The sequence below is a fragment of the Pristiophorus japonicus genome, chromosome 20, assembly GCF_044704955.1.
Source record: "Pristiophorus japonicus isolate sPriJap1 chromosome 20, sPriJap1.hap1, whole genome shotgun sequence".
NCBI lineage: Eukaryota > Metazoa > Chordata > Chondrichthyes > Pristiophoridae > Pristiophorus > Pristiophorus japonicus.
The window spans coordinates 96620403-96646947 of NC_091996.1; the positions used below are offsets into that span (position 1 = coordinate 96620403).

General features: G+C 55.3%; 1 protein-coding gene across 1 annotated transcript; it reads right to left on the reverse strand.

Annotated features, from left to right (window-relative positions):
- Positions 1–26545, reverse strand: tnfsf13 (TNF superfamily member 13). The gene is made up of 6 exons (XM_070863534.1): positions 26323–26545; positions 11341–11485; positions 4029–4076; positions 3451–3563; positions 1807–1948; positions 1–463 (listed from the first exon to the last, which is right to left on the reverse strand). Exons 1-6 carry the CDS (start codon positions 26512–26514, stop codon positions 345–347), a joined length of 759 nt encoding a protein of 252 aa, XP_070719635.1. The 5' UTR covers positions 26515–26545; the 3' UTR covers positions 1–344.

Genomic DNA, 26545 nt, shown 5'->3' on the forward strand with positions numbered 1-26545 from the left:
GGCCAGGTCGCCGACTGCCCTGCTCCGACTTCCTCTGAGACAGCGCGGGACGGAGAGACTTCCTCGGCGTGTCGCTTCGGATCAGCCGCGATCTCGTCGATTGGCGGAACGGGCTCGAGGGCGGGCCGAGCGGCTGCCTCCTGCTCCCGCGATCCCCTTCCAACTGGGCCGCGGGGAGACTCGAAGGCGAGGGGGCGAAAGATCCTGAGGTTGACTCACGAGCGCGTAGAGGAGCCGGCGTGTTTGGGCTGGGATGACAGCAAACACGTCCGAGATACACAATGGCCACTGACCACGACACTGGAACGTTGCTGGGGTACGGTGTCAGGTTAAGGAGACCGTCGCTAGATTGGTCCCACCTTCAGCAGCCCCATGAATGTCGAATCTTTCTCCATGACAATGTTTGCAGAATGACGTGGGATCACCAGTTCTATGATGTCCCCTTTCTGTAGCCGATAGATACCTTCAAAAAACAGAATGCAAAAAAAATCGATTACTTTTGCTGTAGAATAGTCATCATCGGCAGTCCCTCGGAATCAAGGAAGACTTGCTTCCACTCTTAAAAACATGTCCTTAGGTGGCTGAACAGTCCAATACGGGAGCCACAATCCCTGTCACAGGTGGGACAGACAGTGGTTGAGGGAAGGGGAGGGTGGGACTGGTTTGCCGCACGCTCCTTCCGCTGCCTGCGCTTGGTTTCTGCATGCTCTCGGCGACGAGACTCGAGGTGCTCAGCGCCCTCCCGGATGCACTTCCTCCACTTAGGGCAGTCTTTGGCCAGGAACTCCCTGAATAGACTTCCCTGAATGGACTTCCCGAGAATAGTATAGATTCTATGAGTAGTATAGATGGAGTCCTGCGTACAGTTTTGGTCTCGCTCGACCTCGCTCCACATTGTCCGCATGCCCGACACGAGACTCCCAAAGCAAGCGCTCTACTCAGAACTCCTTCGCGGCAAACGAGCCAAAGGTGGGCAGAGGAAACGTTACAAGGGACCACCCTCAAAGCCTCCCTGATAAAGTGCAACATCTTCCTGGCCAAAGACCAGTCCGCCCTAAGTGGAGGAAGTGCATCCGGGAGGGCGCTGAGCACCTCGAGTCTCGTCGCCGAGAGCATGCAGAGACCAAGCGCAGGCAGCGGAAGGAGCGTGCGGCAAACCAGTCCCACCCTCCCCTTCCCTCAACCACTGTCTGTCCCACCTGTGACAGGGACTGTGGCTCTCGTATTGGACTGTTCAGCCACCTGAGAACTCACTTTTAGAGTGGAAGCAAGTCTTCCTCAATTCCGAGGGACTGCCGATGATGATGATGACTGAGATGAGGAGGAATTTCTTCACTCAGAGGGAGGTGAATCTTTGGAATTCTCTGCCCCAGCAGGCTGTGGAGGCTCAGTCGTTGAGTATATTCAGGGCTGAGATCAATAGATTTTTGGACTCTGGGGGAATCGAGGGATCGGGTGGGAAAGTGGAGTTGAGGTCGAAGATCAGCTGTGATCTTATTGAATGGCGGAGCAGGCTCGAGGGGCCGAATGGCCGACTCCTGCTCCTAATTCTTCTGTTCTTATGTTTTGGCTCTCCCTGTCCACGTCGTGTGAAGGATTTTGAAAACCCACAGCGAAAAGTGCCCGTTCGGCTTGACGTTGATGACAGGTAGCGGTGGGCCATGACCTGTTCCTCAGCGCATTGGCCCACCGAAGACACGGGACGAATGGCCACCCTGTGAGAGAGCACGCACGGAACCACCCCTACCCTGGGGCAGCGGGAGATAGCGGCTGTATCGGGCACTCGGTGGAGCCGACAACACCCACCTGCGCTGTAACACGTGTTGAAGGGCTGCTTCTCCGGCATATTCCGCGCACAGCGGAGCAGCGTCTCCTCATCCCTCCGCCACCCTCGATCTTTCCTCTTCACAACGTGTCCCATGATGAACGTGTGGTCCCGATACAGCACCTGGGCACAGAGGGCAAGGGTTGGAACGCTCCAGTTGCAATACATTTTCTTCACGGCATCACGAACAAACACGCTACACAAGATGGCTCCAACACACCATGTGACTTTTTACTGTATTTACAGCAGCAGTCGCATTGCCGCAGTAGCCCACTAGGTGGAGCAGTAGCCCACTAGGGGGAGATCTCGATTACACCAGTCACACCCAAACCTCTTGCACATAAGAATTGGAGCAGGACTAGCCCATTCAGCCCCTCGAGCCTGCTCCGCCATTCAATAGGATAATGGCTGATCTGATCATGGACTCAGCTCCACTTCCCCGCCCGCTCCCCATAACCCTTGATTCCCTTATCGCTCAAAAATCTGTCTATCTCCACCTTAAAGATATTCAATGACCCAGCCTCCACAGCCTTCTGGGGCAGAGAATTCCACAGATTCACCACCCTCAGAGAGAAGAAATTCCTCCTCATCTCATAGAAACATAGAAAACAGGTGCAGGAGTAGGCCATTCGGTCCTTGGGGCCTGCACCACCATTCAATATCATCATGGCTGATCATGCAACTTCAGTACCCCATTCCTGCTTTCTCTCCATACCCCCTTGATCCCTTTAGCCGTAAGGGTCACATCTAACTCCCTTTTGAATATATCCAACGAATTGGCCTCAACAACTTGCTGTGGTAGAGAATTCCACAGGTTCACCACTCTCTGGGTGAAGAAGTTTCTCCTCATCTCGGTCCTAAATGGCTTACCCCTTCTCCTTAGACTGTGACCCCTGGTTCTGGACTTCCCCAACATCGGGAACATTCTTCCTGCATCTAACCTGTCCAATCCCGTCAGAATTTTATATGTTTCTATGAGATCCCCTCTCATTCTTCTAAATTCCAGTAAATTCCGTCTTAAATGGGCGACCCCTTATTCTGAAACTGTGCCCCCTAGTTCTAGATTCCCCCACGAGGGGAAACATCCTCTCTGCATCTATCCTGTCCAGCCCGCTCAGAATCTTATACGTTTCGATAAGATCACCTCTCATTCTTCTGAATTCCAATGAGTAGAGGCCCAACCTACTCAACCTTTCCTCATAAGACAACCCCCTCACCCCCGGAATCAACCGAGTGAACCTTTTCTGAACTGCCTCCAATGCAAATATATCTCTCCTTAAATACGGAGACCAGAACCACCTAGACCCATCGGATCCCCAGTTAAAATAGAGCTGGAGGATTTTGCACCACTCTTAAATCTCACCGCCACTGCTCACCAACGCCACATGTCGAGCGCTTGGCCTCGAGCACCAGGCCTTTTCGGGATACTTGCCTTTATTGGCCGAGGCACAGAATACAAGAGCAGGGAGGTTATGCTTGAACTGTACAAAACACGCGTCAGGCCACAGCTGGAGTACTGCGTGCAGTTCTGGTCACCGCGTTACAGGGAGGAAGTGATCGCACTGGGGAGGGTACAGAGGAGCCACTGGATTCTTACCAGGTGCAGCATTTTCCACACACCGTACCTGAGTATAAATGAAATAATAACCGTCTCTTTTTATGGCGATGGTGCTGTTGTTCTGTTCGAAGGATTGGCCAGTATGTAAGGTGGTCTGCCAGTGTATAACTGTGCTGTCACCTACAGCAAGCAGCGGGGGATAGAACAGAGTCAACATTATGGTTCAAATATCACCGACTCCCCTCGTAACCACCATTCTCCATCTTTGTCCCTCTCCTCCCTCTGCCCCTATCCTCCCCTCCCGCTCCCACTCCCCCTCCCCTCCTACCCCCTCCCCTGCCTTCCTCCCTCCTCCTACCCCTCCACCCTCCCCTCAGCCTCTCCTCCCCCTCCCCTGCCCTCACCCTCCCCTCCTCCTCCCCTTCCCCCTCCCCTCCTCCTCTGCCCTCAGCCTTCCCTCCCCTCACCCCATCCACCTCCCCCCTCCACCCTCACCCTCCCCTCCCGCTCCCCCTCCCCTCCTCCCCTCCCTTCCCCTTCCCCCTCTCCTACCCGCCCTCCCCCCACCCCACTCCCCCGCCACCTCTCCTGCCCCTTCCCCATCCCCTGCCCCCTCCCCCCCCCCCCCACACAGCCGTGACTCACCCTGCGATCGGTAAGAGGAGGGCACCAGATGAATCAGCGAGTTTTTCCCTGCACAGAATGAGAGAGGGCAGCATTAGCGTGTCGCCATCAGTAGCAGCTCGCCTCCCCCAGCATTGCTCGCAGCAAACCGCACAACAACACCGAACCAATACACCATCTAATAACACTGTGTTCAAATCCCTCCATGGCCCTCGCCCCTCCCTATCTCTGTAATCCCCTCCGGCCCCACAACCCCCCGAGATATCTGCACTCCTCTAATTCTGCCCTCCTGAGCATCCCTGATTATAATCGCTCCACCATCGGTGGCCGTGCCTTCTGTTGCCTGGGCCCCAAGCTCTGGAACTCCCTCCCTAAACCTCGCTACCTCTCTCTCCTCCTTCAAGACGCTCCTTAAAACCGATCTCTTTGACCAAGCGCTAATTTCTACTTATGTGGTTCGATGTCAAATTTGGTCTGATTTCAGCCGTGGCTCAGTGGACAGCACACTCGCTTCTGGGTCAGAAGGTCGTGGGTTCAAGTCCCACTCTAGACACTTGAGCCATAAATCTAGGCTGACACTCCCAGTGCAGTACTGAGGGAGCCCCGCACTGTCGGAGGGGCGGTACTGAGGGAGTGCCGCACTGTCGGAGGGGCAGTACTGAGCGAGCGCCGCACTGTCGGAGGTGCCGTCTTTCAGATGAGACGTTAAACCGAGGCCCCGTCTGCTCTCTCAGGTGGACGTAAAAGATCCCATGGCAATATATTGAAGAAGAGCAGGGGAGTTCTCCCTGGTGTCCTGGGGCCAATATTTAATCCCTCAAGCAACATAACAAAAAACAGATTATCTGGTCATTCATCATCATACGGAATCGTGGAAGACTTGCTTTCACTCCCAAAGTTAGTCTTTCGGTGGCTGAACAGTCCAATACGAGAGCCACAGTCCCTGTCACAGGTGGGACAGACAGTGGTTGAGGGAAGGGGAGGGTGGGACTGGTTTGCCGCACGCTCCTTCCGCTGCCTGCGCTTGGTTTCTGCACGCTATCGGCGATGAGACTCGAGGTGCTCAGCGCCCTCCCGGATGCACTTCCTCCAGTTAGGGCAGACTGGTCTTTGGGCCAGGGACTCCCAGGTGTCGGTGGGGATGTTGCACTTTATCAGGGAGGCTTTGAGGATGTCCCTTGTAACGTTTCCACTGCCCACCTTTGGCTCATTTGCTGTGAAGGAGTTCCGAGTAGAGCGCTTGCTTTGGGAGTCTCGGGTCGGGCATGTGAACAATGTGGCCCTGCCCAGCGGAGCTGGTCGAGTGTGGTCAGTGCTTCGATGCTGGGTATGTTGGCCTGGTCGAGGACGCTGACGTTGGTGCATCTGTCCTCCCAGGGGATTTGTAGAATCTTGCGGTGACATCGTTGGTGGTATTTCTCCAGCGACTTGAGGTGTCTACTGTACATGGTCCATGTCGCTGAGCCATACAGGAGGGCGGGTATTACTACAGCTCTGTAGACCATGAGCTTGGTGGTAGGTTTGAGGGCCTGGTCTTCAAACACTCTTTTCCTCAGGCGGCCGAAGGCTGCACTGGCGCACTGGAGGCGGTGCTGGATCTCGTCGTCAATGTCTGCCCTTGTTGATAAGAGGCTCCCGAGGTATGGGAAATGGTCCACGTTGTCCAGGGCCGCGCCGTGGATCTTGATGTCTGGAGGGCAGTGCTGTGTGGCGGGGACAGGCTGGTGGAGGACCTTTGTCGTATGGATGTTTAACGTAAGGACCATGCTTTCGTACACCTGAGTAAATACGTCGACCCTCAGTAAATACGTCGACTGTGTCCTGGAGTTCAGCCTCTGTGTGTGCACAGACGCAGGCGTTGTCCGCGTGCTGTAGCTCGACGACAGAGGTTGGGGTGATCTTGGACCTGGCCTGGAGATGGCGAAGGTTAAACAGCTTCCCACTGGTTCTGTAGTTTAGTTCCACTCCAACGGGGAGCTTGTCGACTGTGAGGTGGAGCATGGCGGCGTGGAAGATTGAGAGGAGGGTTGGAACGATAACGCAGCCCTGCTTGACCCCGGTCCGGACGTGGATTGGTCATTAACATATTGCTGTTTGAGACCACACTCCAAAAGTACGTCATTGGCTATAAAACGCTTTGAGCTGTCCGGTGGTCTATTCTTTGATCATGCTCCTGTGAAGCGCCTTGGGATGTCTTACTGCGTTAAAGGGGCTATATAAATGCGGGCTGCTGTTGTTGTGCAACCCAGGAATGATCAAGCTGTGATGAAATCCCAGGATTTGGCGAGTTATTAAAACGGAAATGGCTACTTATGCTCAGCGAGGAGATTGAGTTGTCTGTGTAGATAAAGAACAATGCAAAGACTGGGTGGGTCACCCCTCTGCCTCGACCCAAGAGGAGGTCCGTCTGGGCAGAATTAGTCTGACGGACAGTTTCCGATGCCCAAGGAATTTGAGCAGCTGGGAGCACATTTGAAAATGTTCTTGTGAAAAGTGGAGTGACCGACAAGAAAGATCTGGCCTTTCTGTAGAGCCACTCACCATCTCAGGACGTCGCAAAGCACAATTCCACAGCCGATGAAGTACTTTTTAAAGTGCAGTCACTGTTGTACTGTGGGAAACGCGGCAGCCAATCAGGGCACAGCAAGTTCCCACACACAGCAATGTGATAATGACCCAGATCATCTGTTACCTCACTCGAGGGATAAATATTGGCCCAGGACACCGGGGTTAACTCCTGCTCTTCATCGAAATACTGGCCATGGGATCTTTTACGTCCACCTGAGAGAGCAGACGCTGCCTCGGTTTAACGTCTCATCCAAAAGACGGCACCTCCGACAGTGTGGCATTCCCTCAGTACTGCCCCTCCGAGAGTGCGGCGCTCCCTCAGTACTGCCCCTCCGACAGTGCGGCGCTCCCTCAGTACCGCCCCTCCGACAGTGCGGCGCTCCCTCAGTACCGCCCCTCCGACAGTGCGGCGCTCCCTCAGTACTGCCCCTCCGACAGTGCGGCGCTCCCTCAGTGCTGCCCCTCCGACAGTGCGGCGCTCCCTCAGTGCTGCCCCTCCGACAGTGCGGCGCTCCCTCAGTACTGCCCCTCCGACAGTGCGGCGCTCCCTCAGTACTGCCCCTCCGACAGTGCGGCGCTCCCTCAGTACTGGCTCTCAGACAGTGCGGCGCTCCCTCAGTACTGCCCCTCCGACAGTGCGGCGCTCCCTCAGTACCGGCCCTCCGACAGTGCGGCGCTCCCTCAGTACCGCCCCTCCGACAGTGCGGCACTCCCTCAGTACTGCCCCTCCGACAGTGCGGCGCTCCCTCAGTACCGCCCCTCCGACAGTGCGGTGCTCCCTCAGTACCGCCCCTCCGACAGTGCGGCACTCCCTCAGTACTGCTCCTCCGACAGTGCGGCGCTCCCTCAGTACTGCCCCTCCGACAGTGCGGCGCTCCCTCAGTACTGCCCCTCCGACAGTGCGGCGCTCCCTCAGTACTGCCCCTCCGACAGTGCGGCGCTCCCTCAGTACTACACTGGGAGTGTTGGCCTAGATTATGTGCTCAAGTCGCTGGAGTGGGACTCGAACCCACGACCTTTCTGACTCAGAGGCGAGAGAGGGCGCGACCCACTGAGTCATGGCCGTGTAAATGGAAGAGGCAGCTTGGCTCAGTGTTAGCAGTCTCTGAGTGAGCTGGTCTGGGCTTGCAGCCATACCCCAGGGCTCGAGCACACGATCTAGGCCGAGAGGTCAGCCTTGTCTGGTGGGTCAGGCGGGAGTTTAGCGGTCCATGGTGGGGAGATGAGATCATAGCGAGAGATCAGCTACAGTCTTGTAGAATGGCCTGCTCCTGTTCCTATCATCCTGCGTCCATCGCTGTTTGTGCGATCATTCTAATATAATATATAATGTCCTTTTGGGAAGGAAATCTTCTGACCTTACCCGGTCTGGCCTATACGTGACTCCAGACCCACAGCAAAGTGGTCAACTCTTAACTGCCCCTCTGAAATGGCGGCTCACCACCACCTTCTCAAGGGGCAACTAGGGATGGGCAATAAATGCCGGCCTTGCCAGTGACGCCCACATCCCAGGAACGAATACATTTTTAAAAAACATCGCACCCCAGTAGCAAGGAGACCTGACAAGGCCCCTCAGCCAGTACCACTCCCCCACAACTTTCTCTCCTTCAGGTATTTATCCAACTCCCTTTTGAAAGCCACGATTGAGTCTGCCTCCACCACCCTCTCAGGTAGCGCATTCCAGATCATAACCACTCGCTGCGTGAAAACGTTTTCCCTCGAGTCGCCTTTGGTTCTTCTGCCAATCGCCTTAAATCTGTGTCCCTCTGGTTCCCGACCCTTCCACCAATGGGAACAGTTTCTCTCGATCTCCTCTGTCCAGACCCTCATGATTTTGAACACCTCGATCAAATCTCCTCTCAACCTTCTCTGCTCCAAGGAGAACAACCCCAGCTTCTCCAGACTCTCCACGTAACTGAAGTCCCTCATCCCTGGAACCATTCTCGTCAATCTTTTCTGCGCCCTCTCTAAGGCCTTCACATCCTTCCTAAAGTGCGGGGCCCAGAATTGGACACAATACTCCAGTTGAGGTTGGACCGGTGTTTTATACAGGTTCATCATAATCTCCTTGCTTCTGTATTCTCAATGATTTGCGCCCATATACCCCCAGGTCTCTTTGTTCATGCACCTCTTTAGTATTGTACCCTCCAGTTTATATTGTCTGTCCTTGTTCTCCAAAATGTATCACTTCACACTTGTAATGTATTTGCTTCAAAGGTTCTTTGCTAAAGAATTCATAGCAACACATTGTTTGCTATTAAGAATTAGTTAGTTAATTAAGAAATGTTTAACAATCACATTGTACATTAACAAAGGTGCAGTTCTGGTCACCACATTACAGGAACAATGTGATTGCACTGGAAAGGGTGCAGAGGAGATTTACCAGGATGTTGCACTGGAGAGGGTACAGAGGAGATTTACCAGGATGTTGCACTAGAGAGGGTGCAGAGGAGATTTACCAGGATGTTGCACTGGAGAGGGTACAGAGGAGATTTACCAGGATGTTGCACTGGAGAGGGTACAGAGGAGATTTACCAGGATGTTGCATTGGAGAGGGTACAGAGGAAATTTACCAGGATGTTGCACTGGAGAGGGTGCAGAGGAGATTTACCAGGATGTTGCACTGGCGAGGGTACAAAGGAAATTTACCAGGCTGTTGCACTGGAGAGGGTACAGAGGAGATTTACCTGGATGTTGCACTGGAGAGGGTACAGAGGAGATTTACCAGGATGTTGCACTGGAGAGAGTGCAGAGGAGATTTACCAGGATGTTGCACTGGAGAGGGTACAGAGGAGATTTACCAGGATGTTGCACTAGAGAGGGTGCAGAGGAGATTTACCAGGATGTTGCACTGGAGAGGGTGCAGAGGAGATTTACCAGGATGTTGCACTAGAGAGGGTACAGAGGAGATTTACCAGGATGTTGCACTAGAGAGGGTACAGAGGAGATTTACCAGGATGTTGCACTAGAGAGGGTACAGAGGAGATTTACCAGGATGTTGCACGAGAGAGGGTACAGAGGAGATTTACCAGGATGTTGCACGAGAGAGGGTACAGAGGGGATTTACCAGGATGTTGCACTAGAGAGGAAACAGAGGAGATTTACCAGGATGTTGCACTAGAGAGAGTACAGAGGAGATTTACCAGGATGTTGCACTGGAGAGGGTGCAGAGGAGATTTACCAGGATGTTGCACTGGAGAGGGTACAGAGGAGATTTACCAGGATGTTGCACTAGAGAGGGTGCAGAGGAGATTTACCAGGATGTTGCACTAGAGAGGGTACAGAGGAGATTTACCAGGATGTTGCACTGGAGAGGGTGCAGAGGAGATTTACCAGGATGTTGCACTAGAGAGGGTGCAGAGGAGATTTACCAGGATGTTGCACTAGAGAGGGTGCAGAGGAGATTTACCAGGATGTTGCACTGGAGAGGGTGCAGAGGAGATTTACCAGGATGTTGCACTGGAGAGGGTACAGAGGAGATTTACCAGGATGTTGCACTAGAGAGGGTGCAGAGGAGATTTACCAGGATGTTGCACTAGAGAGGGTGCAGTGGAGATTTACCAGGATGTTGCACTAGAGAGGGTGCAGAGGAGATTTACCAGGATGTTGCACTAGAGAGGGTGCAGAGGAGATTTACCAGGATGTTGCACTAGAGAGGGTGCAGAGGAGATTTACCAGGATGTTGCACTGGAGAGGGTACAGAGGAGATTTACCAGGATGTTACACTGGAGAGGGTACAGAGGAGATTTACCAGGATGTTGCACTAGAGAGGGTGCAGAGGAGATTTACCAGGATGTTGCACTAGAGAGGGTACAGAGGAGATTTACCAGGATGTTGCACTAGAGAGGGTACAGAGGAGATTTACCAGGATGTTGCACTAGAGAGGGTACAGAGGAGATTTACCACGATGTTGCACTAGAGAGGGTACAGAGGAGATTTACCAGGATGTTGCACTAGAGAGGGTACAGAGGAGATTTACCAGGATGTTGCACTAGAGAGCGTACAGAGGAGATTTACCACGATGTTGCACTAGAGAGGGTGCAGAGGAGATTTACCAGGATGTTGCACTAGAGAGGGTGCAGAGGCGATTTACCAGGATGTTGCCGGGACTGGAGAATTTTAGCGATGAGGAAAGATTGGATAGGTTGGGGTTGCTTTCCTTGGAACAGAGGAGGCTGAGGGGAGACCTGATTGAGGTGTATAAAATTATGAGGGGCCTGGATAGAGTGGATAGGACGGACCTGTTTCCCCTTAGCAGAAGGATCAACAACCAGATGGCACAGATTTAAAGTAATTGGGGGGAGGTATAGAGGAGATATGAGGGGAGATTTCTTCACCTAGAGGGTGGTGGGGGTCTGGGGTGGAACTCACGGCCTGAAAGGGTGGTAGAGGCAGAAACCCTCATCACATTTGGATGTACGCCTGAAGTGCCGTAACCTACAGGGCTACGGACCCAGAGCTGGAAAGTGGGATTAGGCTGGGTGGCTCTTTGTCGGCCGGTGTGGATTACCTGTTCATCCACTAGGCTCACAATTGCATACCTCCTCGTGGATGACCGAGACCCAACTGGCTGGGGTTTTATTGAATCTGGTGAACTTCACGGCACTGGCTACACCAGCTGCACCAACCTGTCAGCATTACTCACAGGTGCTCACGTTACGACACTTTTCTGCGTTAAACTGCACCTGCCACTTGCCTGCCCATTCCCCGAGCCTGTCTATTCCCTATCGCCCTCCCAAAGGAAGCGAAATGATGCGACGCTCACTTTTCTCCTTCCGTTTCCTCTTCCCCTCGGAGTCCCGTTGCACGCGGAGGGCCTGCCGTGCTGGATCCCCGTTGCGGGAACGGGCTGGTGCCGCGGGATCGCGGCGTGGCTGTGCGACCAAGGTGTTCGTCAGCACGGAGGCGACCTGCCAAAGAAAAAAAACAGAAAGACTTGCATTTATACAGCGCCTTTCACGACCAGCGGATGTCCCAAAGCGCTTTACAGCCAATGAAGTACTTTTTTGGAGTGCAGTCACTGTTGTAATGTGGGAAACGCCAATTTGCGCACAGCAAGCTCCCACTCACAGCGATGTGATAATGACCCAGATAATCTGTTTTAGTGATGTTGGTTGAGGGATAAATATTGACCCCAGGACACCGGGGAGAACTCCCCTGCTCTTCTTCGAAATTGTGCCATGGGATCTTTTACATCCACCTGAGAGGGCAGAAAGGGCCTCGGTTTAATCTCTCAGCCAATTTAATCACCTCCGACAGTGCGGCACTTCCTCAGTTCTGCCCCTCCGACAGTGCGGCACTTCCTCAGTTCTGCCCCTCCGACAGTGCGGCACTCCCTCAGTACTGCCCCTCCGACAGTGCGGCGCTCCCTCAGTACTGCCCCTCCGACAGTGCGGCACTTCCTCAGTTCTGCCCCTCCGACAGTGCGGCACTCCCTCAGTACTGCCCCTCCGACAGTGAGGCGCTCCCTCAGTACTGCCCCTCCGACAGTGCGGCGCTCCCTCAGTACTGCCCCTCCGACAGTGAGGCGCTCCCTCAGTACTGCCCCTCCGACAGTGCGGTACTCCCTCAGTACTGCCCCTCCGACAGTGCGGCACTCCCTCAGTACTGCCCCTCCGACAGTGCGGCACTTCCTCAGTTCTGCCCCTCCGACAGTGCGGCACTCCCTCAGTACTGCCCCTCCGACAGTGAGGCGCTCCCTCAGTACTGCCCCTCCGACAGTGCGGCGCTCCCTCAGTACTGCACCTCCGACAGTACAGCACTCCCTCAGTACCGCCCCTCCGACAGTGCTGCGCTCCCTCAGTACTGTCCCTCCGACAGTGCGGGGCTCCCTCAGTACTATCCTCCGACAGTGCGGGCTCCCTCAGTACTGTCCCTCCGACAGTGCGGCGCTCCCTCAGTACTGCCCCTCCGACAGTGCGGCGCTCCCTCAGTACTGCCCCTCCAACAGTGCGGTGCTCCCTCAGTACTGCCCCTCCAACAGTGCGGTGCTCCCTCAGTGCTGCCCCTCTGACAGTGCTGCGCTCCCTCAGTACTGCCCCTCCGACAGTGAGACGCTCCCTCAGTACTGCTCCTCCGACAGTGCGGCACTCCCTCAGTACTGCCCCTCCAACAGTGCGGCGCTCCCTCAGTACTGCCCCTCCGACAGTGCGGCGCTCCCTCAGTACTGCCCCTCCGACAGTGCGATGCTCCCTCAGTACTGCCCCTCCGACAGTGCGGCGCTCCCTCAGTACTGCCCCTCCGACAGTGAGGCGCTCCCTCAGTACTGCCCTTCGTCATTGAGGCACTCCCTCAGTACTGCCCCTCCGACAGTGCGGCGCTCCCTCAGTACTGCCCCTCCGACAGTGCGGCGCTCCCTCAGTACTGCTCCTCCGACAGTGCGGCACTCCCTCAGTACTGCCCCTCCGACAGTGAGGCGCTCCCTCAGTACTGCTCCTCCGACAGTGCGGCTCTCCCTCAGTACTGCCCCTCCGACAGTGAGGCGCTCCCTCAGTACTGCCCCTCCGACAGTGCGGCGCTCCCTCAGTACTGCCCCTCCGACAGTGCGGCGTTCCCTCAGTACTGCCCATCCGACAGTGCGGCGCTCCCTCAGTACTGCCCCTCTGACAGTGCGGCACTCCCTCAGTACTGCCCCTCCAACAGTGCGGCGCTCCCTCAGTACTGCCCCTCCGACAGTGCGGCGCTCCCTCAGTACTGCCCCTCCGACAGTGCGGCGTTCCCTCAGTACTGCCCATCCGACAGTGCGGCGCTCCCTCAGTACTGCCCCTCTGACAGTGCGGCACTCCCTCAGTACTGCCCCTCCAACAGTGCGGCGCTCTCTCAGTACTGCCCCTCCGACAGTGCGGCGCTCCCTCAGTACTGCCCCTCCGACAGTGCGATGCTCCCTCAGTACTGCCCCTCCGACAGTGCGATGCTCCCTCAGTACTGCCCCTCCGACAGTGCGGCGCTCCCTCAGTACTGCCCCTCCGATGTGCGGCGCTCCCTCAGTACTGCTCCTACGACAGTGCGGCACTCCCTCAGTACTGCCCCTCCGACAGTGCGGCGCTCCCTCAGTACTGCCCCTCCGATGTGCGGCGCTCCCTCAGTACTGCTCCTCCGACAGTGCGGCGCTCCCTCAGCACTGCCCCTCCGACAGTGCTGCGCTCCCTCAGTACTGCCCCTCCGACAGTGAGGCGCTCCCTCAGTACTGCTCCTCCGACAGTGCGGCACTCCCTCAGTACTGCCCCTCCGACAGTGAGCCGCTCCCTCAGTACTGCCCCTCCGACAGTGCGGCGCTCCCTCAGTACTGCCCCTCCGACAGTGCGGCGTTCCCTCAGTACTGCCCATCCGACAGTGCGGCGCTCCCTCAGTACTGCCCCTCTGACAGTGCGGCACTCCATCAGTACTGCCCCTCCGACAGTGCGGAGCTCCCTCAGCACTGCCCCTCCGACAGAGCGGCGCTCCCTCAGAACTGCTCCTCCGACAGTGCGGCTCTGCCTCAGTAATGCCCCTCTGACAGTGCGGCACTCCATCAGAACTGCTCCTCCGACAGTGCGGCACTGCCTCAGTACTGCCCCTCTGACAGTGCGGCAGTCCCTCAGTACTGCCCCTCTGACAGTGCGGCGCTCCCTCAGTTCCGCCCCTCTGACAGTGCGGCAGTCCCTCAGTACTGCCCCTCCGACAGTGCGGCGCTCCCTCAGTACTGCCCCTCCGACAGTGCGGCGCTCCCTCAGTACTGCCCCTCCGACAGTGCGATGCTCCCTCAGTACTGCCCCTCCGACAGTGCGGCGCTCCCTCAGTACTGCCCCTCCGACAGTGCGGCGCTCCCTCAGTACTGCCCCTCCCACAGTGCGGCGCTCACTCAGTACTGCTCCTCCGACAGTGTGGTACTCCCTCAGTACTGCCCCTCCGACAGTGAGGCGCTCCCTCAGTACTGCTCCTCCGACAGTGCGGCACTCCCTCAGTACTGCCCCTCCGACAGTGAGGCGCTCCCTCAGTACTGCCCCTCCGACAGTGCGGCACTCCATCAGTACTGCCCCTCCGACAGTGCGGAGCTCCCTCAGCACTGCCCCTCCGACAGTGAGGCGCTCCCTCAGTACTGCCCCTCCGACAGTGCGGCACTCCATCAGTACTGCCCCTCCGACAGTGCGGAGCTCCCTCAGCACTGCCCCTCCGACAGTGAGGCGCTCCCTCAGTACTGCCCCTCCGACAGTGCGGCACTCCATCAGTACTGCCCCTCCGACAGTGCGGAGCTCCCTCAGCACTGCCCCTCCGACAGAGCGGCGCTCCCTCAGTACGGCACCTCCGACAGTGCGGCGCTCCCTCAGTACTGCCCCTCCGACAGTGCGGCGCTCCCTCAGTACTGCCCCTCTGACAGTGCGGCAGTCCCTCAGTTCCGCCCCTCCGACAGTGCGGCGCTCCCTCAGTATTGCCCCTCCGACAGTGCGGGGCTCCTTCACTACTGCCCCTCCGACAGTGCCGCACTCCCTCAGTACTGCCCCTCCGACAGTGCGGGGCTCCCTCAGTACTGCCCCTCCGACAGTGCCGCACTCCCTCAGTATTGCCCCTCCGACAGTGCGGCGCTCCCTCAGTATTGCCCCTCCGACAGTGCGGCGCTCCCTCAGTATTGCCCCTCCGACAGTGCCGCACTCCCTCAGTACTGCCCCTCCGACAGTGCCGCACTCCCTCAGTACTGCCCCTCCGACAGTGCGGCGCTCCCTCAGTATTGCCCCTCCGACAGTGCCGCACTCCCTCAGTACTGCCCCTCCGACAGTGCGGCGCTCCCTCAGTATTGCCCCTCCGACAGTGCCGCACTCCCTCAGTACTGCCCCTCCGACAGTGCGGCGCTCCCTCAGTATTGCCCCTCCGACAGTGCGGGGCTCCTTCACTACTGCCTCTCCGACAGTGCTGCACTGTCGGAGGTGCCGTCTTTCGGATGAGACAAACCGAGGCCCCGTCTGCTCTCAGGTGGATGTAAAAGATCCCATGGCACTATTTTGAAGAAGAGCAGGAGAGTTTTCCCCGGTGTCCTGGGGCCAATATTTATCCCTCAATCAACATAACAAAAACAGATTATCCAGGTCATTATCACATTGCTGTGTGTGGGAGCTTGCTGTGCGCAAATTGGCGTTTCCCACATTACAACAGTGACTGCACTCTGAAAGCACTTCATTGGCTGTAAAGCGCTTTGGGACGTCCGCTGGTCACGAAAGGCGCTATATAAATGCAAGTCTTTCTTTAAGTGAAAGGAGAGATCGGTCCCCTTGACTGCATTTGGTTTGTGCTTGCTGCTCCTGACTCTCATCCAGTTGGCTCGGGACCGTGTGTGCTCAATATTTCATTTCTCCGGGAAATTGGAGTGGAATTTCGGTTGTGAAATCGACCTTGGCGGCAGGCCATCATTAGCATGGCCCGAGGGCGGGGGAGGGGAGGGGACCGGTTTCTGTTCCCCCATCACAGCACAGGTCCGGGTTCAAACCCCCGCCCCGCGCTTGGCGGTGCAACTTGAGACGGAACGTTCTGGAATAACGTGGAGGGTGTGTCAGCGTCTGTAGAGTGCGGGAGAAAAAAATAAGAGGGGGGCAAGGGTTTCGTCAGGGCGATTGGCTTCTCTCTGTCGTGACTGGCTTCAGGGGTTCCCTGCGAAATGTGTCGGTCCGCTGGAGATTGAGCCACTGTACAAACCCCTTTCCAGTTGCTCTTCCAAAGGGAATGTTGTAGAAAGGTGTATGGCTCTGTGTCCCGCTCGCCCATCACCCCCTGTGCTCGCTGCCCCGTGTCCTAACTCACACCCAGTCCCGCTCACCCATCACCCCCTGTGCTCACTGCCCCATGTCCGAACTCGCACCGAGTCCCGCTCACCCATCACCCCGTTTGCTCGCTGACCCCGTGTCCTAACTCGCACCGAGTCCCGCTCACCCATCACCCCCTGTGCTCACTGCCCCATGTCCGAACTCGCACCGAGTCCCGCTCACCCATCACCCCCTGTGCTCACTGCCCCGTGTCCTAACTCGCACCGAGTACCACTCACCCATCACCCACTGTGCTCGCTGCCCCGTGTCCTAACTCGCACCGAGTCCCACTCACCCATCACCCACTGTGCTCGCTGCCCCCGTGTCCTAACTTGCACCGAGTCCCACTCACTCATCACCCACTGTGCTCGCTGCCCCCGTGTCCTAACTTGCACCCAGTCCCACTCACCCATCACCCCCTGTGCTCGCTGCCCCGTGCCCTAACTCGCACCGAGTCCCATTCACCCATCACTCCCTGTGCTCGCTGCCCCGTGTCCTAACTCGCACCCAGTCCCGCTCATCCATCACCCTCTGTGCTCGCTGCCCTGTGTCCTAACTCGCACTCAGTCCCGCTCACCCATCACCCCCTGTGCTCACTGTCCCGTGTCCTAACTCGCACCCAGTCCCGCTCACCCATCACCCCCTGTGCTCGCTGACCTACATTGGCTCCCGGTTTGGCATCGCCTCGATTTCAAAATTCTCATCCTTGTTTGCAAATCCCTCCATGGCCCTCGCCCCTCCCTATCTCTGTAATCTCCTCCAGCCCCACAACCCCCCGAGATATCTGCGCTCCTCTAATTCTGCCCCCCTGACCATCACTGACTATAATCGCTCCACCATCGGTGGCCGTGCCTTCTGTTGCCTGGGCCCCAAGCTCTGGAACTCCCTCCCTAAACCTCTCCGCCTCTCTCTCCTCCTTCAAGACGCTTCTTAAAACCGACCTCTGTGACCCAGCTTTTGGTCACCAGTCGCTCGGTGTCAGGTTTTGTCTGATAATCGCTCCTCTAAAGCGCCTTGCGATGTTTTAGACATTAAAGGCACTGTATAAATGCAAGTTGTTGTTGAATCGGCAGCCACTGATTATCAGCGCTCAACACATAAGAACATAAGGAAAAGGAGCAGGAGTTGGCCATTCGGTCCCTCGAGCCTGCTCCGCCATTCAATGAGATCACGGCTGATCTTCGACCTCAACTCCACTTTCCCGCCCGATCCCCATTTCTCTCGATTCCCAAAAATCTATCGATCTCGGCCTTGAATATACTCACAGACTGAGCCTCCACAGCCCTCTGGGGCAGAGAATTCCAAAGATTCACCACCCTCTGAGTGAAGAGTTTCCTCCTCATCTCAGTCCTAAATGGCCGCCCCCTTATCCTGAGACTGTGACCCCTGGTTCCAGACTCCCCAGCCCGGGGGAAACATCCTCCTAGCATTAACCCCTTTAGAATTTTGTATGTTTCAACGAGATCACCTCTCATTCGTCTAAACTTGAGAGAATATCGGCCCAGTCTGCTCAATCTCTCCTCATAGGACAATCCCCCCATCCCAGGAATCAGTCTGGTGAACCTTCGCTGCACTCCCTCTATGGCAAGTATATCCTTCCTTAGGTAAGGAGACCAAAACTGTACACAATACTCCAGGTGTGGTCTCACCAGGGCCCTCCATCATAGACAGTCCCTCGGAATCGAGGAAGACTTGCTTCCAGTCCTGAAGTGAGTTCTCAGGCGGCTGAACAGTCCAATACGAGAGCCACAGTCCCTGTCACAGGTGGGACAGACAGTGGTTGAGGGAAGGGGAGGGTGGGACAGGTTTGCCGCATGCTCCTTCCGCTGCCTGCGCTTGGTTTCTGCACGCTCTCGGCGACGAGACTCGAGGTGCTCAGCGCCCTCCCGGATGCACTTCCTCCACTTAGGGCGGACTGGTCTTTGGGCCAGGGACTCCCAGGTGTCGGTGGGGATGTTGCACTTTATCAGGGTGCCCTTATAATGTTTCCTCTGCCCATCTTTGGCTCGTTTGCCGTGAAGGAGTTCCGAGTAGAGTGCTTGCTTTGGGAGTCTCGTGTCTGGGGCATGCGGACAATGTGGCCCTGCCCAGCGGAGCTGGTCGAGTGTGGTCAGTGCTTCGATGCTGGGGATGTTGGACTGGTCGAGGACGCTAACGTTGGTGCGTCTGTCCTCCCAGGGCCCTACATAATTGCAGTAAGACATCTTTACTCTTGTGCTCAAATCCCGTTGTAACAAAAGCTAACGTACCATTTGCTTTCGTAATTGCTTGCACCGTGAAGGTGAAAGGGTTCGGGAGATCCTGAGGATGTGACAAGAATCACTGGGGGGGGGAAGTTCGGTTGCTCCTCAGTCGGGGCTGTGTCCCGGACGGAGCGGTAAATTTTTGCAAATTTTTTGCGTCTGCCGCCGCAGAATTCACCCACTGGGCCATGAGTTTGGGGCGGAGCATGAAGAGAGGCGTTACACACCTCTCTTGGGGCGCTAGGCCAGCTGAGCAAGCGAAAATCCCGAGCGAAACAAGCGGCCTTGGAGCGCCATTAGAGAGGCCGCGGGGAGGGAGGGAAACAAAAAAAAAAGCACCAATAATATTCCCAATACCTCACACCCCCACCACATAAATCACATAAAACCCAGTCGTACTTGCCTGAGGCGGCCATTACTGACCTCACTGAGGCTGTTGCAGCTCAGGCCGCCCGCTTTCACAGGCGGTCCCAGCAGGGGGCGCTCTACACCGCGCTACGGAGCGGGCGCGAGCCACAAATCGCGACCAGGCGGTGTTGGCACACTGGCTCGCCTCTCCCGGGCGGTAATGCTCCGCCTACACCCCCCCCCCCCCCCCCCACTCCTGACTTCAAAATCGGCCCCGGGTATCCCGTCGGGGCGGTGGGAGCTGGCCGCCCGCCCGCACGTGCTCACCGCCGCCATTGCCGCATCTCCGGGGCGCTAACAGGGGCGGCAGAAGACGGACAATCCAACCCTCTCGGTTCACACGGCCCAGGAGAAGGCCATTGGGCCCATCGAGCCTGTGCCGGCTCTGTGAGCGAGCGATCCCATCAGTCCCACTCCCCCCTGCCCTTTCCCCACAGCCCTGCAGAACTTCTCTATTCGAGTGCATATCCAATTGCCATAGACATAGAAACATAGAAAATAGATGCAGGAGTAGGCCATTCGGCCCTTCTAGCCTGCACCGCCATTCGGCCCTTCTAGCCTGCACCGCCATTCGGCCCTTCTAGCCTGCACCGCCATTCAATGAGTTCATGGCTGAAAATGCAACTTCAGTACCCCATTCCTGCTTTCTCACCATACCCCTTGATCCCCCTAGTAGTAAGGACTACATCTAACTCCTTTTTGAATATATTTAGTGAATTGGCCTCAACAACTTTCTGTGGTAGAGAATTCCACAGGTTCACCACTCTCTGGGTGAAGAAGTTTCTCCTCATCTCGGTCCTAAATGGCTTACCCCTTATCCTCAGACTGTGACCCCTGGTTCTGGACTTCCCCAACATTGGGAACATTCTTCCTGCATCTAACCTGTCAAAACCTGTCAGAATTTTAAACGTTTCTATGAGGTTCCCCCTCATTCTTCTGAACTCCAGTGAATACAAGCCCAGTTGATCCAGTCTTTCTTGATAGGTCAGTCCCGCCATCCCGGGAATCAGTCTGGTGAACCTTCGCTGCACTCCCTCAATAGCAAGAATGTCCTTCCTCAGGTTAGGAGACCAAAACTGTACACAATACTCCAGGTGTGGCCTCACCAAGGCCCTGTACAACTGTAGCAACACCTCCCTGCCCCTGTACTCAAATCCCCTCGCTATGAAGGCCAACATGCCATTTGCTTTCTTAACCGCCTGCTGTACCTGCATGCCAACCTTCAATGACTGATGTACCATGACACCCAGGTCTCGTTGCACCTCCCCTTTTCCTAATCTGCCACCATTCAGATAATAGTCCGTCTCTCTGTTTTTACCACCAAAGTGGATAACCTCACATTTATCCACATTAGACTTCATCTGCCATGCATTTGCCCACTCACCTAACCTATCCAAGTCACTCTGCAGCCTCATAGCATCCTCCTCGCAGCTCACACTGCCACCCAACTTAGTGTCATCCGCAAATTTGGAGATACTACATTTAATCCCCTCATCGAAATCATTAATGTACAATGTAAACAGCTGGGGCCCCAGCACAGAACCTTGCAGTACCCCACTAGTCACTGCCTGCCATTCTGAAAAGTCCCCATTTACTCCTACTCTTTGCTTCCTGTCTGACAACCAGTTCTCAATCCATGTCAGCACACTACCCTCAATCCCATGTGCTTTAACTTTGCACATTAATCTCTTGTGTGGTGAATTTGATTAATTAATTTGATTCCAGGAAGTGCCTGGCAGATAAGATGCTGTAAAATGCAAATTATTCTTTCGCATGGTATTAGCCGCCACTGCCTTATCGAGAGGCACATTCCATGTGTTACTCATTGTGTGCAGTAAACTCCCTGGCTCCAGTCCTGGCCTATCCCGTTACTCATTTCAAAACTGTGCCCGCTTCTTCAACGCACTCCTGGCCGGCCTCCCACATTCTACCCAATGTCAACTCCATGTGATCCAAAACTCAGCTCCCCGTGTCCTAACTCGCACCGAGTCCCACTCACCCATCACCCCCTGTCTCACTGCCCCGTGTCCTAACTCGCACCCAGTCCCACTCACCCATCACCCCCTGTGCTCGCTGACCTACATTGGCTCCCGGTTAAGCAACGCCTCGATTTCAAAATTCTCATCCTTGTTTACAAATCCCTCCATGGCCCACGCCCCTCCCTATCTCTGTAATCTCCTCCAGCCCCACAATCCCCGAGATGTCTGCGCTCCTCTAATTCTGCCCCTCCTGACCATCCCTGATTATAATCGCTCCACCATCGGTGGCCGTGCCTTCTGTTGCCTGGGCCCCAAGCTCTGGAACTCCCTCCCTAAACCTCTCCGCCTCTCTCTCCTCCTTCAAGACGCTCCTTAAAACCTACCTCTTTGACCCAGCTTTTGGTCACCTGCGCTAATGTCTCCTTATGTGGCCCGGTGTCAAATGTTTTGTATCATAACACTCCTGTGAAGCGCCTTGGGACATTTCACTACGTTGAAGGCGCTATATAAATACCGGGTGTTGTTGTTGGGCTATGGTTGGACTGTCAGAGGGGCAGTACTGAGGGAGCGCCGCACTGTCGGAGGGGCAGTACTGAGGGAGCGCCGCACTGTCGGAGGGGCAGTACTGAGGGAGCGCCGCACTGTCGGAGGGGCAGTACTGAGGGAGCGCCGCACAGTCGGAGGGGCAGTACTGAGGGAGCGCCGCACTGTCGGAGGGGCAGTACTGAGGGAGCGCCGCACTGTCGGAGGGTCAGTACTGAGGGAGCGCCGCACGGTCGGAGGGGCAGTACTGAGGGAGCGCCGCACTGTCGGAGGGACAGTACTGAGGGAGCGCCGCACTGTCGGAGGGGCAGTACTGAGGGAGCGCCGCACTGTCGGAGGGGCAGTACTGAGGGAGTGCCGCACTGTCGGAGGGGTAGTACTGAGGGAGCCCTGCACTGTCGGAGGGCCAGTGCTGAGGGAGCACCGCACTGTCGGAGGGGCAGTACTGAGGGAGCGCCGCACTGTCGGAGGGGCAGTACTGAGGGAGCGCCACACTGTCGGAGGGGCAGTACTGAGGGAGCACCGCACTGTCGGAGGTGCCATCTTTCAATCGAGACTTTAAACCGAGGCCCCGTCTGCTCTCTCAGGTGGACATAAAAGTGCTTTGGGACGTCAGGCAGTGGGGAAAGGTGTTATATAAATGCAAGTCTTACTTTCTATAATTTCAAAGTTTACGGATGTCGCACGTAATCTGTGGTTGGGAAAATGCTGGAGTCCATTATTCAGGAAGCAGCAGCAGGACATTTGCAAAATCATGATTCAATCAAGCAGAGTCAGCATGGTTTTATGAAATGGAAATCATGTTTGACAAATTTGCTGGAGTTCTTTGAAGATGTAATGAGCAGGGTGGATAAGGGGGAACCAGTGGGTGTGGTGTATTTGGATTTCCAGAAGGCATTCGATAAGGTGCCACATAAAAGCTTACTGCACAAGATAAAAGTTCACTGGGTTGGGGGTAATATATTAGCATGGATAGAGGATTGGCTAACTAACAGAAAACAGAGAGTCGGGATAAATGGGTCGTTTTCCGGTTGGTAAGCAGTGACTAGTGGGGTGCCACAGGGATCAGTGCTGGGACCCCAACTATTTACAATCTATATTAATGACTTAGATGAAGGGACCGAGTGCAATGTAGCCAAGTTTGCTGATGATACAAAGATGGGTGGGAAAGCAAGTTGTGAGGAGGACACAATTAATCTGCAAAGGGATATAGACAGGCTAAGTGAGTGGGCAAACTTTTGGCAGATGGAATATAGGGCCCAAGTTTCCACATGATTTGCGCCTGATTTTTAGGAGCAACTGGTGGAGAACGGACTATCTTAGAAATCGCAATTCTCCACATTTTTTTTTCTGCAGTTCTAGTCAGGTAGAACAGTTCTACTTTGGAACAGAATTTTTTCTTCAAAAGGGGGCGTGTCCGGCCACTGACGCCTGATTTGAAAGTTTCCACAGTGAAAACGTACTCCAAACTAACTTAGAATGGAGCAAGTGAAGATTTTTGTAGAACTGAAAAAACCTGTTCTACACATTAAAAAATCAGGCGCAGGTTACAAATTAGGCGTCCAGAACGAGGTGGGGGGGGGGGGAAGGGAACTCATTAAATTCTACAATAAATCCTTATTTATACTTCTACAAATATTATACAAATAAATCCAACCTGAATAAACATTTATAAGCAAAGAAAAGATTAAATAAACCATCTTCCTACCTGTGTGAAAGTGCTTCAGCCATTGTTCGAAGGAAACCGCCGTTTGTTGCCGCGCAGGGGAGGGAGGGGAAGGAGACAGCGGCTTGTTGCCGTGGAGAAAGGGGAGGGGAAGGAGACAGCGGCTTGTTGCCGTGGAGGGGAGGGAGGGGAAGGAGACAGTGAGAAGGGAAGCCTCAGTGCTGATGTGCTGATGGCAATGTGCTTTTATTCAAAAATGTTCAAAAATTAAACAACTACAAAGAACTACAAAAATGGCCGAGTGCCAATGTTTTTTTCACACTGAGCATGCGCAAACGCTCCAACGCGCACGCGCAGCGTTGCCGGCAGGAAAAAAACTAATTTAAATAGTACCCGCCCCCTCCCACTTACAAAATCGGCGCGAGTGTAGGCTCCGCCCCCCCCCCCCCGGGCGCCGCGCCAAACAGACACGGAGCTGCAGAACGCTCGAGAATAGCGCGTTTTTTTTCTGCCGCCGTATTAGGCGCGAGAAATGGGCGTCCAGCTCGGAGGGCCGCCCGTTTTTTATCCTGTGGAAACTTGGGCCCATTATGTGGGAAAATGTGAGGTCATCCATTTTGGCAGAAAAAATAAAAAAGCAAATTATTATTTAAATGGAGAGAGATTGCAAAATGCTGCAACACAGCGGGACCTGGGGCTCCTTGTGCATGAAACATAAAAAGTTAGTATGCAGCTACAGCAAGTCATCAGGAAGGAAAATGGAATGTTGGCCTTTATTGCAAGGGGGATAGAGTATAAAAGCGGAGAGGTCTTGCTACAACTGTACAGGGTATTGGTGAGGCCACACCTGGAGTACTGCGCGCAGTTTTGGTCTCCGTATTTAAGGAAGGATATACTTGCATTGAAGGCAGTTCAGAGAAGGTTCACCAGGCTGATTCCTGAGGTGAAGGCGTCGCCTTATGAGGAAAGGTTGAGCAGGTTGGACCTCTACTCATTGGAGTTTAGAAGAATGAGAGGTGATCTTATTGAAACATATAAGTCTCTGAGGGGGCTGGACAGGGTAGATGCAGAGAGGATGTTTCCCCTCGTGAGGGAGACTAGAACTAGAGGGCATAATCTCAGAATAAGGGGTCACCCATTTAAAATGGAGATGAGGAGGAATTTCTTCTCTCAGAGGGTCATGAATCTTTGGAATTCTCTGCCCCAGAGAGCTGTGGAGGTTGGGTCATTGAATATATTTAAGGTGGAGATAGACAGACATTTGAACTATCGGGGAGTTGAGGGTTATGGGGAGCGGGCGGGGAAGTGGAGTTGAGTCCATGATCAGATCAGCCACGATCTTATTAAATGGCGGAGCAGGCTCGAGGGGCCGAATGGCCGACTCCTGCTCCTATTTCTGATGTTGTTATGACACCCTGTAAATTCCAGGGAATTCAGCCCTTGTCTGAAAGGGTTTGAACGCAGTGCCTCATGGGTGCACCTCACACACTTGTCGTTTCAGGACAAATATGCGGATGAAGGAAGACCTATTCATTAAAGATTGAAACTGCGATTCCTCGGTGAATAGCCCTGGGTGATTAGTGCGACTTGAAACCACTCCAATTACATCAGAAACCGCAGTAACATTGTACCATCAGTTTAAGGCCAGCATTTTGGTAAGTCACCTTAACCACAGATTGTTCTAGTTATAGGGCCATTGCTTGAGAGGCGGGTACAGTTTCATTGTTAAACAATAACATGCATTTATATAGCGCCTTTAACGTAATAAACCGTCCCAAGGTGCATCACAGGAGTATTATGAGACAAAATATTTGACCCCGAGCCGCACAAGTTGAAATTAGGGCAGGTGACCAAAAGCTTGGTCACAGAGGTGGGTTTTAAGGAGCGTCTTAAAGGAGGAGAGAGAGGTGGAGAGGTTTAGGTAGGGAGTTCCAGAGCTTGGGACCCAGGCAACAGAAGGCACGGCCACCGATGGTGGAGCGATTATAATCAGGGATGGTCAGGAGGGCAGAATTAGAGGAGCGCAGACAATTAGAGTGCGGCACTTCCTCAGTACTGCCCCTCCGACTTTGCAGCACTCCCTTAGTACTGCCCCTCCGACAGTGCAGCACTCCCTCAGTACTGCCCCTCTGACAGTGCGGCGCTCCCTCAGCACTGTCCCTCCGACAGTGCGGCACTCCCTTAGTACTGCCCCTCTGACAGTGCGGCGCTCCCTCAGCACTGTCCCTCCGACAGTGCAGCACTCCCTTAGTACTGCCCCTCTGACAGTGCGGCACTCCCTCAGTACTGCCCCTCTGACAGTACGGCGCTCCCTCAGTACTGCCCCTCCGACAGTGCGGCACTCCCTCAGTACTGCCCCTCTGACAGTACGGCGCTCCCTCAGTACTGCCCCTCCGACAGTGCAGCACTCCCTTAGTACTGCCCCTCTGACAGTGCGGCACTCCCTCAGTACTGCCCCTCCGACAGTACGGCGCTCCCTCAGTACTGCCCCTCCGACAGTACGGCGCTCCCTCAGTACTGCCCCTCCGACAGCGCAGTGCGGCACTCCCTCAGCACTGCCCCTCCCTCAGTCCTGCACTGGGAGCATCAGCCGAGATTTAAGTGCTTGGGTCCCTGGTGTGGGGACTTTAAACCCTCAACGTTCATTAATCATGAGGCGAGAGAGCTGCCCAGTGGGTTACGGCTGACTCTAATCAAATATTTATCCAACTCCCCGTTTGACAGCTATTATTGAATCTGCTTCACCTAACTTTTCAGGCAGCGCGTTCTCGATCACAGCGTGTGCATTAAAACACATTAGCTCCTCATCTCCCCACCCCTACCGTAACAAGTCACTGAATTCCAGGGGATCATTGTCTGGAAGAATCGGCTTTTTCCTGCAATTACATTTGACAGCGTCTGGCTCTGCTTCAGAAGGGCACATTTTAAAATTGCACTAAGTCTGTGAGTCAACCGGCTCCTGATGGTTGTATTTATTTTTGCGGAGGACGGAGTGGGGTGGGTGGGGGAACCTGCTTTCCACGCGGGGGCGGGGGGGCGGGGGGGGGGGGGGCAGGGGGGGGGTTGGGGAGCGCCCGGGGAATTCGCGAGCAAGCGCCGGCCGGAGAAAAACCGCGAAACAGAAACGGCGGCCCTGACCTGCTGCGTGACCCGCTGCCTTTCTCCCCGGCTCGCCGGAGCCCCGCACGTGTCCCTCAAGCTCTCCAGCTCCCGGCCCAGCCTCGCCACCTCCGCCGACTGCCAGAGCTGCGCCGCCAGGCACAGCAAGATCCCAGCGGCCGCCGCCAGCCACGGCAACGGCGGCTGCTGCTGTGCTCTGTCGCGGGACATGTTCAACCGGGGGGCCGGGATAAAAACTCAG